Source organism: Melanerpes formicivorus, unplaced genomic scaffold (genome assembly GCF_026170545.1).
Source record: "Melanerpes formicivorus ecotype bairdi unplaced genomic scaffold, bMelFor1.0.p_v2 SCAF_19, whole genome shotgun sequence".
NCBI lineage: Eukaryota > Metazoa > Chordata > Aves > Piciformes > Picidae > Melanerpes > Melanerpes formicivorus.
This window is the reverse complement of record NW_027142371.1, coordinates 5,001,038-5,016,255: the sequence shown is the minus strand read 5'-3', so window position 1 is coordinate 5,016,255 and position 15,218 is coordinate 5,001,038. Positions and strand designations below refer to the sequence as shown.

Sequence of the window (15,218 nt, the reverse complement as noted above, 5' to 3'; positions counted from 1 at the left end):
TTCCTCGTGTTCAGACTCTTGGGTGCTCTCCATGACTCTTTTGGGTTGTTTTTTATCTTTCCTGTATGTTTTAAACCTTGCTCATTTTTTCCCTGAAGGATGTTCTTGGCATCTAGCTAAAGACATGAGAGCAACCCAGATATCCAGCTGTGTAATTTTTGGATAGCAAGTTCAGCAAACAAAGTCATAGAGTGTTCTGTGAAGCAAGACTTGTAGAAGCAGTTAAAATCATTTCAGGTTCAATGCAACTCATGGGTCATCTAGGCAAGAGGCTAGAGCCTGTGCTCTGGAGCCTAAAGCATAACTCTTAAAGTGTCTGTGATGCCATAAATGAAGTGATATCCCAAGTGGCTGCTTTTTCTTTTGGGGTTTTAACTTATCTACAGCAACACTGTGGGGCTGAAAATCCTTTCAGATTTGTTTATGCATGCTGTTTTGTAACCAAGTCACCTAAATCACTCTGCTTAAAATTTCAGAGGAAGAAGTGGTTTTCCTTTCCAGTAAGCCGTGGAATGCTTCTGAATTATTCTGGTGGTTTATTAAAAGGAAGAAAACTTGCTTCATACAGCATGGGTGCAGGGCACTGCTCAATGTGACAGCTCTTTATTGGTAGCTTTTCTTCTGTAAACAAGTTTGAAACTCACAGTTTTCCTGTCTTTACAGTGCTAGGGGTCTTTAGAAATGGTGACTTGAGAGTAAAGTGCTGTTTCTAAATAATTGATTTTAGTTCTTTTGGATGTATTTCACAGTTTGTTCCTAAGGAGATGGGCTCCTAAGTTCAGCCTGTGGAAAGCTGAAAATGCTGAACTAAATAAATTTTAGCTGAACAGTGTGGTGCTGTAATCCACAGGGCTGGCTGTAGGAGGTCTGTAAGGCAAACTTATGCCTATTTTTAGTTTATCTGATGGAAATCTCTGCTATGAAATAGAATATTTCCCTTTTCTGTTACTATGGGTATGCATTCTGAACACTGGAGCTCTGTAGCCCATGAAGATCGACTTACTTATGACCAAGTATTTTATGATTATAAGGGATGTAGCCTGAATCTGGGGAGTGTAGAAGCAGTCTACATGAAGTTTGGCATTAATTTGTTCACATAATTTGATAGGCCCCATCATGTCTAATGTTTCTATTTAACCAGACCATCAATTCCACTGATTCTATGATTTTTCACTTCCTTCCAACTGGCCCAGTGGGCCGTCCCTGGTTTGATCTTCATCCTATTGACATCAGTGCCACCCTCAATAATGCTAACATGAAGAACAATGTAACATAATTTTGTTTCTGCAGAGTCTCTTCTTGAGAGTCATCTGTAACTTCACTAAAAGCAGTAGTTGGTTTTTAAAGCAATTTCCTTGGTTCAATATTCTACTGTCTCCACTCACCAATTTGTCTCTCTAATACAGCTATCACCATCAGTGTCACACAGTACCATATAGTCAATGTGTTGCCATCCTAGAATGGTAGAATGGTTTGGGTTGGAAGTGATCTTAAAGATTGTCTAGTTCCAAGCCCCCTGTGAAGGGCAGGGACACCTTCCACTAGCTCATGTTGCTCCAAGCCCCATCATCCTGTCAGTCTCTTTCTGAGACAGATTATAATGAGTGGACACGTTAAAGTCGGCCAAACCTGGGAAGCCACCAGAAGCCTGCAGCTTAATCAGAGGTCTGTTCATCAAAATGAGCTCTGCTCAGATTCCTCCTTCTGGAATGCACAGAGTCCTTGTAAGATGTATGTTATGGATTAGTCTCAGGCAGGTCAATTTGATTCTGGTTAATCCTTCTGGGAAACAAAGCTTAACTTTAGAAAAGGGGAAAGAAACATAGAGGATGTGGGACCAACTTTTGCATGCAGTGCTTTTGTTTGCTCTGAGAAGAGCAATATGCTGTTTCTGTTACCTAGATCTTGATTTTTTTTGTGGGGGAAGAGCTCCTCATCATGAATCCCTGGGATTTTTTTTAATGGAATAATTTCTGCATATCCCTAAATTCTCCCAATCTGAAATCACAAAATCACCAAGGTTGGAAGAGACCTCAAAGATCACCAAGTCTAACCCCTCACAGCAATGCATAAGGAAGCAAAAATCCCTTCAGAGGACAGCATGAGTTGTAAGGTGTTCATGTTTAGGCAGAGCAGTCTGCTCTAATTTTCAATTCTACCAGCTATGAAGTTTTCTTTTTCCTTTGGTGTTGTTTTATTGGTCATGCTCCCCTCTCCTGCAACTTGTTTGCTCACAGAAAAGTGAGACATTTGGGGTTGTCCCTGAAAATATCAAATCAATCTTTTTACTCTGTGTCTTTCTGTTGAAAAAGTTTTCCAATCAGTGTAAATGGGAAGTAGCTAGGTCAACAGCAAACAGGAGATGCATCAACAGTGTTTAGATACCATCATGATGGGGCTGATGGAAAATTAGAGATTCTTAGATTTTAAGGCGAGAGGCAACCGTTTGCAATCATTTGCATTACTTCCTGCACAAAATAGGCCAGATAATTTTACTCAGTGATTCCTGTCAGTGATAGACAGCCTCCAATTGCTGATGATACTGTGCCTATTGCTTTTTCTGATTTCTTTTGGTAAATGAAATGCTTGATGCTGAGGTGCTCTGAAGGCAAGCCACATGAGGAGCCTGCTTTAACACTGTACCATCAGCTGGGTTCTGTTCCCATTTGTGTCTGTACAAGTAGGCCTTTGGGCTCACAACTCTGAGGTAGTGATTTCTCCTGGAGATAGTAATGGTCAACAGGTCATTTTCAAAGTAACAAGTGCTCATTTCTGGACATGTGTTGACTCTTTCTATAGAGTGATTAAGAAAATCAAAACATATCAGGACAGCAGATGGAACTGTTGCATTTAGCTAGTTCCTGCATCATTCTATGCAAAATGCATAGAAACTGCTATGTGGAACACACAAATTGGTGTTGCATAATTGGCAGCCTTTAAAAAATAGCTGCCTCTTTGTTAATGAAAAGCCAGACGTGGACAGCACAGCTGGCAAGGTTCAGTTTAGAGAATGATGTAATGCAGCTTTCATTCACACCTTTAGAGTGACTGCACTGCATTTAAAAGGGCTGTTTTCAATTCAGTGATTTCCCCTCAACTGCTTGATGGCAGCAGACTGCACCTTCCTTTGCACTTAGGCAATGTTTAAAGTTGTGCAAACAGATCTTTCTGGGATAACTTTCTAGATGGAGGTGGATTTCATGTCTGCACAGAGGTGTCTTCAGTTTCTATTAGTAGAGTGAACTTTTTATGAAGGCTGTCTATTAGTGGGGTGAACCTTTATAAAGGTTGTCTCTTATTTGTGAATATAGGGTTAAAGGGCCTTAAGAAATAAGCAGTTATGTTGCTAATGGATGTCTTGCAATCTAGTTGGTTCTCTTTGCCAGAGAGACTCAAAGCAATGGGTCATATCACCTCATTTGCTTCCTTATCTAAGTGCTGACTGTGGAAGAAAGTTACCATTACTCTAGGTTCTTCCTTGCAGCTCACAGAGAAATGTAGAAATTAATAAGTGATCCAGAACTGGATGGTAAATGTTTCCAAGGCCTCGAGAGTGTTCTCCTGAAGGTACCTTTATTGACAGGATGCCAGGATGCTCTTGAACTTTCAAAGTTATACTAAATCAAGGGAATTTAACCTTAGTGCCTAAGGTATAGCCAAACCATCTCATTTGGTCATTGGAACAGTAGAGAAACAGATTCCCCACTGTGTTCATTCAGAATGTGGGGACACTTGGAGTTTGCCTGTCCTGAGAACACCCTGGAACAGTTCTGCAGTTGTTTTTCATTTGGGCCCAGCTGCTTTGACTCTAAAGGGCCCCATTTATGTATGATCTGAACAATATGGTCACTTTTCCTATGAATAATCTGAGTAACAGTGAATGGAGTGAGTGTGTTGGAGTGATCTGCTGTGATTGTCAGCTTCTGGGCATCCTCATAGACCCAAGTGTCCCAGCACCAAGCTCAGGTGCATACAGTGGCTTACACATAGCAGCAGGAGGTGCCCCGGATCCAACCTCTGATTTTCATGGCTACATTTATAATTGAGTGTTTATTAGAACTCCAGAAAGCAAGCACCTCTGTAGATTTTCAGGGAAAGAGTTGGAGAAACATCACCTCTGAGAAGATTTTGCAGAGAGATGGTTAAGAACGAGCTATGTCAGTATCAGAGCTACAGTGTTGGGGGGAAAAAATGCTGTTCTTTTATAAGCATTCCTAAAGCCCTCACTTGAGATCTTTGCAATGATGGCTCAGGATATGAAAGAAAGATTAATGGTCACAATACAGCTGCTTTGAGAATGAAATATTTCTTCAGGAAAAAGTCTCATGGAGTTTAATAGGGCAGATTTATGGTAGTGTATGAGGACTCACAAAAATAATCATAATCCAGGGGGAATGTGTGGTGTTTAGCCTCATTACGAAATGGAGCACTTCCTCCTCATGAGTATGTTGGTTAGCTCAGTTTAATGACATGCAGATAAAATAACAGTGCTTTAGCAAAAATCCCTCACACAAGCAAGTTAAAAAATAATATCTCTTTTCTGTGTTTCAGGGGTCAAATCTGACAGATATCTGCACCCAGCTCTTGCTCCAAGGGACTCTGTTAAAAATCTCAGCAGGAAACATCCAAGAGAGAATGTTCTTTCTATTTGATAATCTACTGGTCTATTGTAAGAGGAAATCCAGGTGAGTCCCTCTGTCGTTACAGTTTTATAATGGGACTGTTCAGAAGTTTTTTAAGTAGAAAGTGTTATCAATTGCTGATCACTCTATTCCCAGTGCCTCTGTAGGGATGAGTCACAGGTGTGACTTTCCTCTGTTCTTGACTACTGCTATAATTTAGACTGGGTAAGAAGAAAGTCACTACATGGTAAGATAAATATGCCAGACAGTAATGGGCTCCCCGCCCTGAGAAGCGTGCAATACAAAGACAGAAGTGGATACAGTGCAGTAAAAACAGAGTGAATTCTTACATCTGGAGGGCTTCCCAGAGTAGATGGGTCTACAGGAGTGATGTGAAGAAGGAGGCTTTGCCAACTTTCATTGTGAGGTTAGTCCATTAGTCCAAGCAGAAGAGGATGACGTGAAAAATTATACAGAGCCAAGAAAGGAGAAAGTGGAAGACTAAGCAAACATTAAGAGGCAGTGTGCAGAGTAGCGAGGAAGAGGTAAAGATTAGCAAGTTAGTGTTCACGTGCTTTATGTGTTGCTTTCTTTCTTAACCCAGTAACAGTTTTTGCATGGTTCCACCTTACAAAGCTTAAGCATTATTAACACCTACTGCTTATTAAAACAGCATTGGTGGTGTGGAGCGAAATTTGCTTCTGCAGCAATCATACTGCATTGCAGTTCTTAAGCTTTTCACCTTCACAGCTCCAGTCTCCTTCTCATGTGTTGGCATTTTTTTACACTCTGTTCTCCTCCTCCCTTCCCTGTAACATCCTACCCCTTCTTCAAGTTACACTTCTTTACTGATGACGGCCAAGTAGAATGGCCAACCCCAGCTAGAAATTATCCAAACCCAGAATGTTTTCTCTAAAGAAAAATTTCTTATCTCAAAATTTGGTTGTCCAATGGGAATTTTGGAATGAAGTTTGGAAAAAATAATTTCAGTGCTGTGTGGACTTTTTTTGTGGGTATTGTGGAAGCTATTCAGCATAAATACAAATTGTTGGGTGAAATCTCCTCTAGAGATTATGAGAATACAATAAAAACAGGTTAAAAAAAAGGGGGGAAAAGAACTCAGATTATAGTAAAAGATTTGTAAGATTCATAGTATCAGTCAGGGTTGGAAGGGACCACAAGGGTCATCTAGTTCCAACCCCCCTGCCATGGGCAGGGACACCCCACACTAGATTAGGCTGGCCAGAGCCTCATCCAGCCTGCTTTTAAACACCTCCAGGGACGGGGCCTCAACCACGTCCCTGGACAACCCATTCCAGGGCTTCACCACTCTCATGGGGAAGAACTTCCTCCTCACATCTAGCCTGAATTGAGTGAAGCATTCTGACTGAAGCAAGAAAGATGTAACATTCCATTTTGACTCTTGACCAGATTTGTCCAAATCCTGACTTCCATATGAGAGTTCAGATCTGCTATCTAATCTTTCACTTCTTCAGAGCTCTTAGAAACTGACTTTCTAGCCGAGTTTGTAGTCCAGGTTATCCTGGCTCATCCTGTGCTGTCCAGGCATTTTTCCCAGAATACTAAGATTTAGGAAACAAAATGTTCTGCTGCCTTTTAAGCAGCTCTCTGTTTTGGTACAGGAGATATCACTGAGCTACTCTGTAGCTTGGCTTGGTTGTGGAGGAGGCTGCTGTAACACTTTGATTTTCCCAAAGGATTGATATTGTTTATCTTTGTCTAATAACGTAGCTTGAACTGCTGAAACATCCAGGGTCTGATTTCCATTAAAAAATAGAATATTTTATTAAGCCTGCTGGGAATTGCCTAATATAGAAGATATATTTAGGAATCGCTGAGTGACTCTAATTTTGGTTATTTCTCCTGTCTAGCTTCTATTTATGATCAGTTCAGAATGGGAATTAATGTCTCTCCAGTTGTGCTGGTGCGCTCATTTGGCCAGCTGCTTGACAAACAACTGACATGTTAGTGGGAGATCAATTTTGAGGAGAAACACCAAAAACCAGATTGTGTCTGTTCCTGATTTGAGGTTGAATGACTTGGTTCTCATCCCACTTACGCCGTGCTGCATATCTTGTAGAAATCAGTGGAGTTTTTCTTGATTGAAAAGTGCAGTCAGAATTCAGGCCTCAGTCTTCGATAAGCAGTCAGCAGTGCAGCCATTGGAATTTGGGGCATCGTATCTCTTCACAATAGCATGAATTAGAAGTGGTGGTGTTGAGACCAATTTCAGATGTGTTTAGAATGAGAATTAGATCTGTGCTTTTAGATCCAAGACCACAATCTCATCTTTTGCTGAAGCTTGGGAAAGTCTGACAAACTGATGACACAGATTTTCAGGGCTGCGTATTGTTTGGTGTTTCTAGCTGGATTGTAGACTGCTGTTTAAATTGAGTCCTGATGTCAGGAACGATGTTTCACGTGGGGAAACGGTCTGAGCGTTTAAAGGGTTTTGCTAAGGCTGCCAGTCGTGCTTAGGAAATGATCTAATAGCTGCAGGATCTCAGGCTGGTCGGATGTAAGTGTATGGTCCCCACTAAATGTACATTTGTCACTGAAGTCAGTCGTAAAAGAAAAAGTTGTCCAGAAAAACTTGGTGATTCTCCTCTCGCCTCAGTTTATCACTGATACTTGACTTTGACAGAAATTTTCTCCCCAGCTGTTCTTTAGTGCAATATTCTTTGACTCTCACAAGCTCCTGGCAAGCTGCCACAGCAGTCCCTTCGCTGTGCAGAAATTGGAGGCCTGCCATCTCAAATGATGATCGTTTGACTGGTTGTGTTTTGGTTCACATAGCAGAGTTGTGCTTAGATATTAAAGCTCAGCAGGTGTCAGCTGGATAGTTTTAAACCTATTCTGCCCATTAAAGTCAGAACATGACTAGCAATGAAAAATGCTTTCCTGAAAGTTTGCAATGACACTAAGCCAGAGATGCTGTGAAGCAAACATGGATGCAAGCTTTGGTGCAAAATGGCCACAGCAGCACTCTCCCAAGCGCCACATACAGTGGCATTTGACACACATGACAGACCATGCGACGCTAGCCTCTGCGCTGTGTCATACTTGGAACTTGTGCACGCGTCACAAATTTGTCAAAGCTCTAGGCAAGCAAAGGAGGCAAATGTAATCCTGTCAGGTGATACCACAGTCTTCCTCCCCAAAGTTCAGCTGTGCTGGCATTGCAATCAATCATCCAGAATGCAAAGCTTGAAGGCAGCCCAGTCTCCACATAGCCTTGCAAACCAAGCTCTTTATCGCTGTACTGCTGCTGCTGTAGTCTTATCTTTGGGAGCTGATTGAGTACTCCAGTTATTGACCACCAGAGATGTGGTCAAATACTACAAGATACTATATTTGGATCCTTTTTTAGTAGCCCTATCTCAGATTGAGTTCTGTATGTATATGTTACGCTCCTATCTCGGGCTGAGTTCTCCATAGACATACTGCTCTCCTTGCTGACGTGTTGCTAACAGTCTCAATCTTCCTTGCAGAGTTACTGGCAAAAAACCCTCTAAAAGGACAAAGTCAATCAATGGGTCCCTTTATATCTTCAGGGGCCGAATAAATACAGAAGTCATGGAGGTGGAGAATGTGGAAGATGGAACAGGTAAGAGACCAAATGCAGCCTTTCAACCACACAGCAGGGTTAGAAGTTGGTACCAAAGTACTTGTCTCTCTCCTTTAATGAAATCTGAAGTAAGCTCTGTAGCTTCTGATGCCTTCACTGTTAGACTAAACGGCATAGTTGAAAGGCTGGACATGTTTTCAGGCACTGGTCCTTCATTCTGAAGTGACCTTGTGAAGACTTTGTGTACCCAGAAGCTTGTGTATTTTTTCTCCTAATCCAAGTTAATTTACTAAAAGATACTTTATCTTCTTTCCATCCTTTCTTGTCTTACCTCTTAAGCCATTGCAGCTATAATAACAGAACTTGTGGAGCTTCTTCTGATTTAAAATGCTACCAAATATTAGTCTTAGCATCAAGTCAGTATCATGGAATGTGTCTGTGAACAGAATATGGGAATGGCAGTTGTGTTACAGTTTTTGTGTTCTGACACAGGCAGGAAGACTTAGGAGTTTTTGATTCTTTTTTGTCCACAAAGGCCACACCAGACCCTGTTCCTGTGCTGTAAAAAGTCAGGAATTAATAGAACATCCTTTAAACAGTTAACACTTTAGAGTTCTTGTGTACTTACAGTGCTAACAGAAGTTAGCATGTTCCCAGACAGTTCAAAACAAATAACCTGGATAAATAGCACAGATTTTTCCACTGATGTTGTATTTAAAATGTTTTACTTCTGAGATGAAATTACAAAGTGCCACTCGTAGGACTGAAACATTCAACCAGTTTGAAGTTTAGCCTTGGATATTTCTATTAATGTTTGTACTTCCAGAGTGGTAGCAACCAGTCACATAGACAGTAAGGCTGATGTATGAGGAACACCTCCAGCAATCAAGCTCTTCAAAGAAACAAGTTTTAATTAAGGTGTCCCTCACTGATTTGATTGAAGTAGCAGGTCCTCTGTTCACTGCGTGCGTTGTGCTTTGCATTTATACAGCAGATTACCACAGCAATGGCTACACTGTGACAAACGGCTGGAAGATCCACAACACAGCCAAAAACAAGTGGTTTGTCTGTATGGCCAAGACTGCAGAGGACAAACAGAAATGGCTGGATGCTATAATCAAGGAAAGGGAGCAGAGAGAAAGTAAGTGGATAATGTGTTTCCTAAAGCACTGAATCAACCTGTGAACCTTGGTCAAATGTCTAAGCATCAGAGAAGAAAAAGTTTCAGTTTTTCCTCCTTGGGGAGAATTAAAATCTATCCTTGATGATAAAGAAAATCAAATATTTGTGAGTGTGTACCTTAAGGATTTAATGGGCTTGAGTCAGTATATTTATCAAAGTAGTAACTGACCAGAGCCAGTTTCTTTGCATTGAATTACTGTAGAAAAAAATTACATTTAATTTCATTTTTGCTTGTCTTTCATTTGTAAGTAAGCTAAAATTGTGTTGTATTTATCAGTAAAAGCAAAGAAGAAAATCCAGCTTGCAGCTGTTTTCCAGAGGCAGTGACACAAACTCATTCTCACAAACTTGGCTTTTGTGATCTCGAAATAAACAGAACAGCTCATGGAGGACAAACTCTGGAAGTATTATGTTTAGACTGAGAACAGTGAGAGCTGCATGCAGGTGCTTGTCACTTTTATAGTTTCTCATGGAATGAAACAAAAAATAAGCTTCAATTGACACAGTGTTGTACAGTAGAAGGAAGCCACAAATTGGAGCAGGTGATAAAAGTTCTGAGTTCCTTTTAAGAGATGGAGCTATTTTCCCAGCTTCCTTATTCCTTTTTGATGGGAACAACAATAGCTCATGGCCAGAGAAAATGACACTTAAAAAATTTGTGCCTGATTTTTAGGAGTTCTGTCTGCCTGCACAGACAAAAAGATTAGATATATTTGCTGTACTAACACTGAAAGAGGTCAGTCTGAACCCCTTTTTGAGCAGTATGTTTTCAGAACTTGATAAACTAATAGTGCTGTAAAATATTGTAAGAAAGGTACAGATCTGACACCTAAGTTTAATGACAGCAGAGAATCTAAATCCTTTAACAGCCTTTGAAATCCAAACCTTAGTTTCTGTGTCGCAATACTTTGCACCTAATCTGTAAACACAATGCACATTGTGGTGGTGGTTGTTACAGTAGGATATAAAACATATCCAACAGACCCTATTGTGCATAATCCCCAATACACCTTTTGATAATAGCAGAGATACTTCCTCCCAAATGCAGATAGGTCATGGTGTAAATTCAAAAGTGCAGCAGAGGGAGACTCAGTTTTGATTTTGGTCTGTTCTGCATCCCACTCTACTGTTGGGATCTTGATCTTCCACACAAAATATTATTTAAAGTGAAATATGTCTCTTGACTCCTTTTTCACTCCAAGTGCTAAATCATCTCTCTAAAAGATTGAGTGAGTCTCAATTTCATAAGGAGTTCTTACTTTATGAGGTCACCAGTGGAATTTCCTGTGCATCAGGTAAAATGTGTGAGGAGAGAGAAGATTCAATGAGAAGTGAAAAGAGAGAACTAGAGAAAGATACCAGATGTAAACAGAGAGCTTGAAATTAATATTAGGAAGGGGAAAAAGCTGTTGATTGAAAGAAAGTTTCTCTAAGTTTTCTATGTAGCATTGCCTGGTAGGAGTGGTTGTTGGTTTTTTTTCCTGGTGCTTCTTGTTGCATAGCTTTATGATGTGGCAGCTGATGACAGGCACTTGGGATAAGTGTAGATTTTCTGGCAGACATTCCAAGCCTTACTGGAAAATCTCCTTTGGATCTAAGTACTTGCAGAGTCACAGAGATAGCAGCCTTTGGATTAGACAGCTTGGTGAGACTCCCAGTTCTGTAGGACGAGTTGGGTAGAATGTGCATTCCAGTCTGCCCTTTACATCAGGGCCTGGGGAATTGGGTGATGTAAGAGCAGCAGGAAATGTGTGCACTGTTACACAGGCTGCTTTCTGTCACAAGTTCACGTTGCAAATTAGCTGCAGCTACACATGTCAGCATTGACGTTGAATTTGGACACAGTACCGGGGGAAGAAGAAGATGGAGGAATAACAGCGATAACCCAGGGGATTTGCAGAGCCAAAACCTTCTGCCAGGTACTGGGCACGTGAAAGAAATTCTGTGATTGAAAGACAAAATGGTATGCAAGTCTAATTTCTGGAACGTGCATTTCAAGCTTCTAAAGCAAATTCATTAAGCACTTTCAAAAGATAGAAAGCAGCTCTGATGACACCAAAGACTGTTAATAAATTTCAGTATTTTGCCATGAAGCAACAGGATTTGTGCCCAGTTAGGGTGAACTGCTGTTCCCAAAGAAATTGCAGCTTTTGGTTTTCAGCCTTACACTGATCACTTAAATTCTGCCTAATGTCAATCTCTGTAAAAATTAGGCGTGAAAGTACAGGACCTATTTAGGCTGCCTGCTATCAAGCTAATCTTAGAGAGGTCTAGAATCTGTGCCTGTTTTGGACTCCAGAGTTGCCTAGATTTGCAAGTTCTAGGGTAACATAGCCAGAACACAATGTGGTTTGTTCAGGCTAGAAGAGACAAAATACTTACAGCGGCAAACCAGCTTTTCCTATCTGCTGTTTTCCTGAGGCAATTGCAAATCTGAAGGGAAGAGCACCAGGAAGTGCCAGGTGTGACTACAGCTGTAACATACCCATTTGTTATTTTCAGAGATCAGCCTCCTGACTGTACCTATTTTCAAGTTACCCTAAGCTATGTGGAAACTCATACAAAGTGGAGGTGATTTTTTTTCTCTCTATCCAATTACCTGTCATTCCTTAAGTCATTCATTATTTCTTTCATTGGCTGGATAATATGATTGTCAAACTGTAATTTTAGCCAAGGGCTATTAGTAAATAAGCTAATTAAGAAAGGATGAGAAAATAATGTTCCTGTCCATTTTTGATTTATTTAAGGAAGTGAATTTGATTTCAGCAGTTCTGTAGTTTTGGCTTCGAGTAATAGGACACTCAAAAAGTCATCTGCTGTGTCAAGCATTAAGCTGCCTTGAACAAGTCTTATGCCAGCAGTTATTTCAGGGTCAAAAGTGAAATTGCAGCAGGAAATCAGTTTCAGAAGGTATACATTGGAACTTCTCCATGTTCTGCAAACCATTCTGCATTTTGTGATGCGATGCAAGGAAAAGTTTAAAGCCACTTTTTTAAAATGAAGAAGAAAAGCTGCAAGCATCTGGAGGGTGCTAAACTCATCAATGGCAATCTTCTGCTCAGATAAATAAATGATTCCATTTCTCCCTTATTTGGAAAATAAGTCAGTTAATTTTTGTGTTTCAGCCATTTTTCTCTGTTTGGCCTCAGCTTTTGACTTTGAGCAAACACTTTATCTGATGTTAAGGATATGAAGGACTTTCTGCTTTGTATTCCAGGTTTGAAACTGGGAATGGAGAGGGATGCATATGTCATGATTGCAGAGAAAGGAGAGAAGCTGTACCAAATGATGATGAGCAAGAAGGTGAACCTTATCAAAGACAGGAGGAGAAAATTAAGCACAGTTCCCAAGTGCTTTCTTGGCAAGTAAGTGGCATATGAATTGAAGAGGCCCTTTCACACCAACTGAAAAAACGGATTTGGGATTTTCTAGGGATAGTGCAGTGAGGTCAGATCAGATATGCTTTGATGCAGCTTAATTGAAAAGGCTGTAACCCCCATTACAGTTGTGATTTATTAGAATTAATCATTGATTTCTGGTTTGTGCCACACAGTGCAGGGACAGCTCTCTTGTACAGTAACAGCTGTTTCAAATTGGCAAAAGGAGTAAGAAAAAATACTTAAACTCCCACAAGCTCAGAGCTGTTGGTGGCCTAACCTGTATCCTCCTGTAAACAGACAAATGCTTACCAGGTGATGGTTAAATCCAGCAGAACTGGTCAAGTCTCAGGACTGAATTTGGAAGTTTCTTGTTTCTCAATGTAACAGACACAAATGAAATTTTGTGCATCAGGAGACCTGATATATTTGTTAAACCCATAGAGCACTATTGAGCGGGGGGGAAATCCTCTTTCACTTCAGGCTAGATATTACAAACTAATTCTTAAGAATGACCATGTATAAGGCAGTGTAAGAGAGACCCCGTGGATGAATCAGGTCAGAGACTTATTGCTCTCTACAACTACCTGAAGGGAAGTTGTGGACAGGCGGATGTTGGTCTCTTCTCTCAGGCAGCCAGTACCAGAACAAGAGGACACAGTCTCAGGCTGCGCCAGGGGAGGTTTAGGTTGGACGTTAGGAAGAAGTTCTATACAGAGAGAGTGATTGCCCATTGGAATGGGCTGCCTGGGGAGGTGGTGGAGTCACCATCACTGGAGGTGTTCAGGAGGAGACTTGATGGGGTGCTTGGTGCCATGGGTTAGTTGTTTAGGTGGGTTGGCTTGGTTGATGGGTTGGACGCGATGATCTTGAAGGTCTCTTCCAGTCTGGTCTGGTCTGGTCTTCTGTTCTGTTCTATTCTAGTTGTTGTAGGGGTATGTCCTGCATGGCACCCAGGGAGACACATCAGTTGTCCTGAAAAGACTTCTCCTCCTCAGCTGTTTCTGACAGAGAGGATCAGCTGTGGGAGGAAAAAAGTTCCTGAGGCAGATTATTCATTCATTTACTTCCCTCTGGTCTCTGTAGCAGTGGTTTGCAGGCAGCATTCCTTGTGTACAGGGTGTGGAAATGATGTGCTGCCTTTCTGCCTGACAGAAGGCAGGCTGGGAGCACAGGCTGAAAATGTTTCAACTATTTAAATGTTTTTTACTTTTCATTTTTCAGATTTGCTTGGGTGTTTTTTTTTCCTTCACACACAGATCCCAATTATCTTACTGGATTCAAATTGAAACCCTTAAGCTCTGGGTTTGGAGGCACGATAGAGCATTTAGTGTTTTCCCATACAACACGTACCAGATCAGAAACTTTTGCTCTTCCAGTGCTGATATTTGAGTCTGTTGTGTGCTCCCTGATATTTTGCTTGGTCTCAAAGTCTTACCTGGGGTTTTCTGCTGCTCCTTTTTCTTGTAAAAGGTGTGTTTCCTTTGCTACTCTGCAGTCTGTCCTGCTTGGTGCCCTCAGTTTGCTTGGCAACCATTTGATGCTTCAGTAGCGAGGACTTAACTTTGCCAGCGTGTGACTCGGATACCTCTAGGTGTCCTGATCTCTGACAAGAGCATTATTTCTGCTAATGTTCCAGCCTTCCCCACAGAAAGTAGCTCTGCTGCTATCTTTTTCAATAGCCACTTGTTGATGCAGCCTTTGGCAACTCAGCTGAGTTCAACTCAGTTGTTCCAACCCAGCCATGACTCACTTTTTGTATCATTCCTGGGGCTTCCCCTGAACAATGCATATTGGCTGTGACCTATTCATTTTTCAGACATTCCTGTCTAAGGGAGTCACCAATAATTGTGCTGAGATGTGCTGAGTGCTTTTCTACTGCATGCAGCTGTAAACAACACTAAGGCTGCAAAAAACAGTTTTTCTGGTGGCCTTTGAATTCTGAGATGCTATCTGATATCCAAGAGACAAAATGTGTTTACAGAGTATGAACTAATCCTGATGTCTTCAGGAATACCACATGTATTTGCTTTTAGGGTGCTTTATTGAATTTAACTTCAACAACTGACTTTTTTGAATGGAAATTCATTTTCTTACCCCCTCCTCGTTAGAGTTGTGATACAGTGAGCAAAGGTGTTGGTGCCAGGGTGTGTAAATATGTTCACCATGCTTCTTTTCAGCACTGCATTAAACTGACTGCAAAACCTTGCACTGTACTGAGCTTATAATAGAGGATCCATTAACCTCAGGAGATTCCAGACATGTCTGATCAGATTGCACAAATCTGGATGAGTTGGATTTTTGTCTTTGTATTTCCTGAGTTGCAACCCAGCTATTCTGAGTGCTCTTGTTTTAGAGAGAGAGTTGGGAGATGGTGGCCTGACCTACATGCCAGATGAGAACTGAGTATAGTGAGAATACTCTCAGTTATACTGGAGAACTGCTTAG

The 15,218-nt window shown here is 41.1% G+C and overlaps 1 protein-coding gene across 2 annotated transcripts in view; it reads left to right on the top strand.

Annotated features, from left to right (window-relative positions):
• PREX1 (phosphatidylinositol-3,4,5-trisphosphate dependent Rac exchange factor 1) overlaps positions 1 to 15,218 on the top strand; it is a 166,616-nt gene that overhangs the window by 95,152 nt on the left and 56,246 nt on the right. For both annotated transcript variants that reach the window (XM_068149879.1, XM_068149878.1), the window contains exons 7-10: positions 4,552 to 4,685; positions 8,135 to 8,250; positions 9,203 to 9,352; positions 12,611 to 12,758. In XM_068149879.1, coding sequence (XP_068005980.1) covers positions 4,552 to 4,685; positions 8,135 to 8,250; positions 9,203 to 9,352; positions 12,611 to 12,758 — 548 coding nt within the window. The remainder of the gene's footprint in view (positions 1 to 4,551; positions 4,686 to 8,134; positions 8,251 to 9,202; positions 9,353 to 12,610; positions 12,759 to 15,218) is intronic.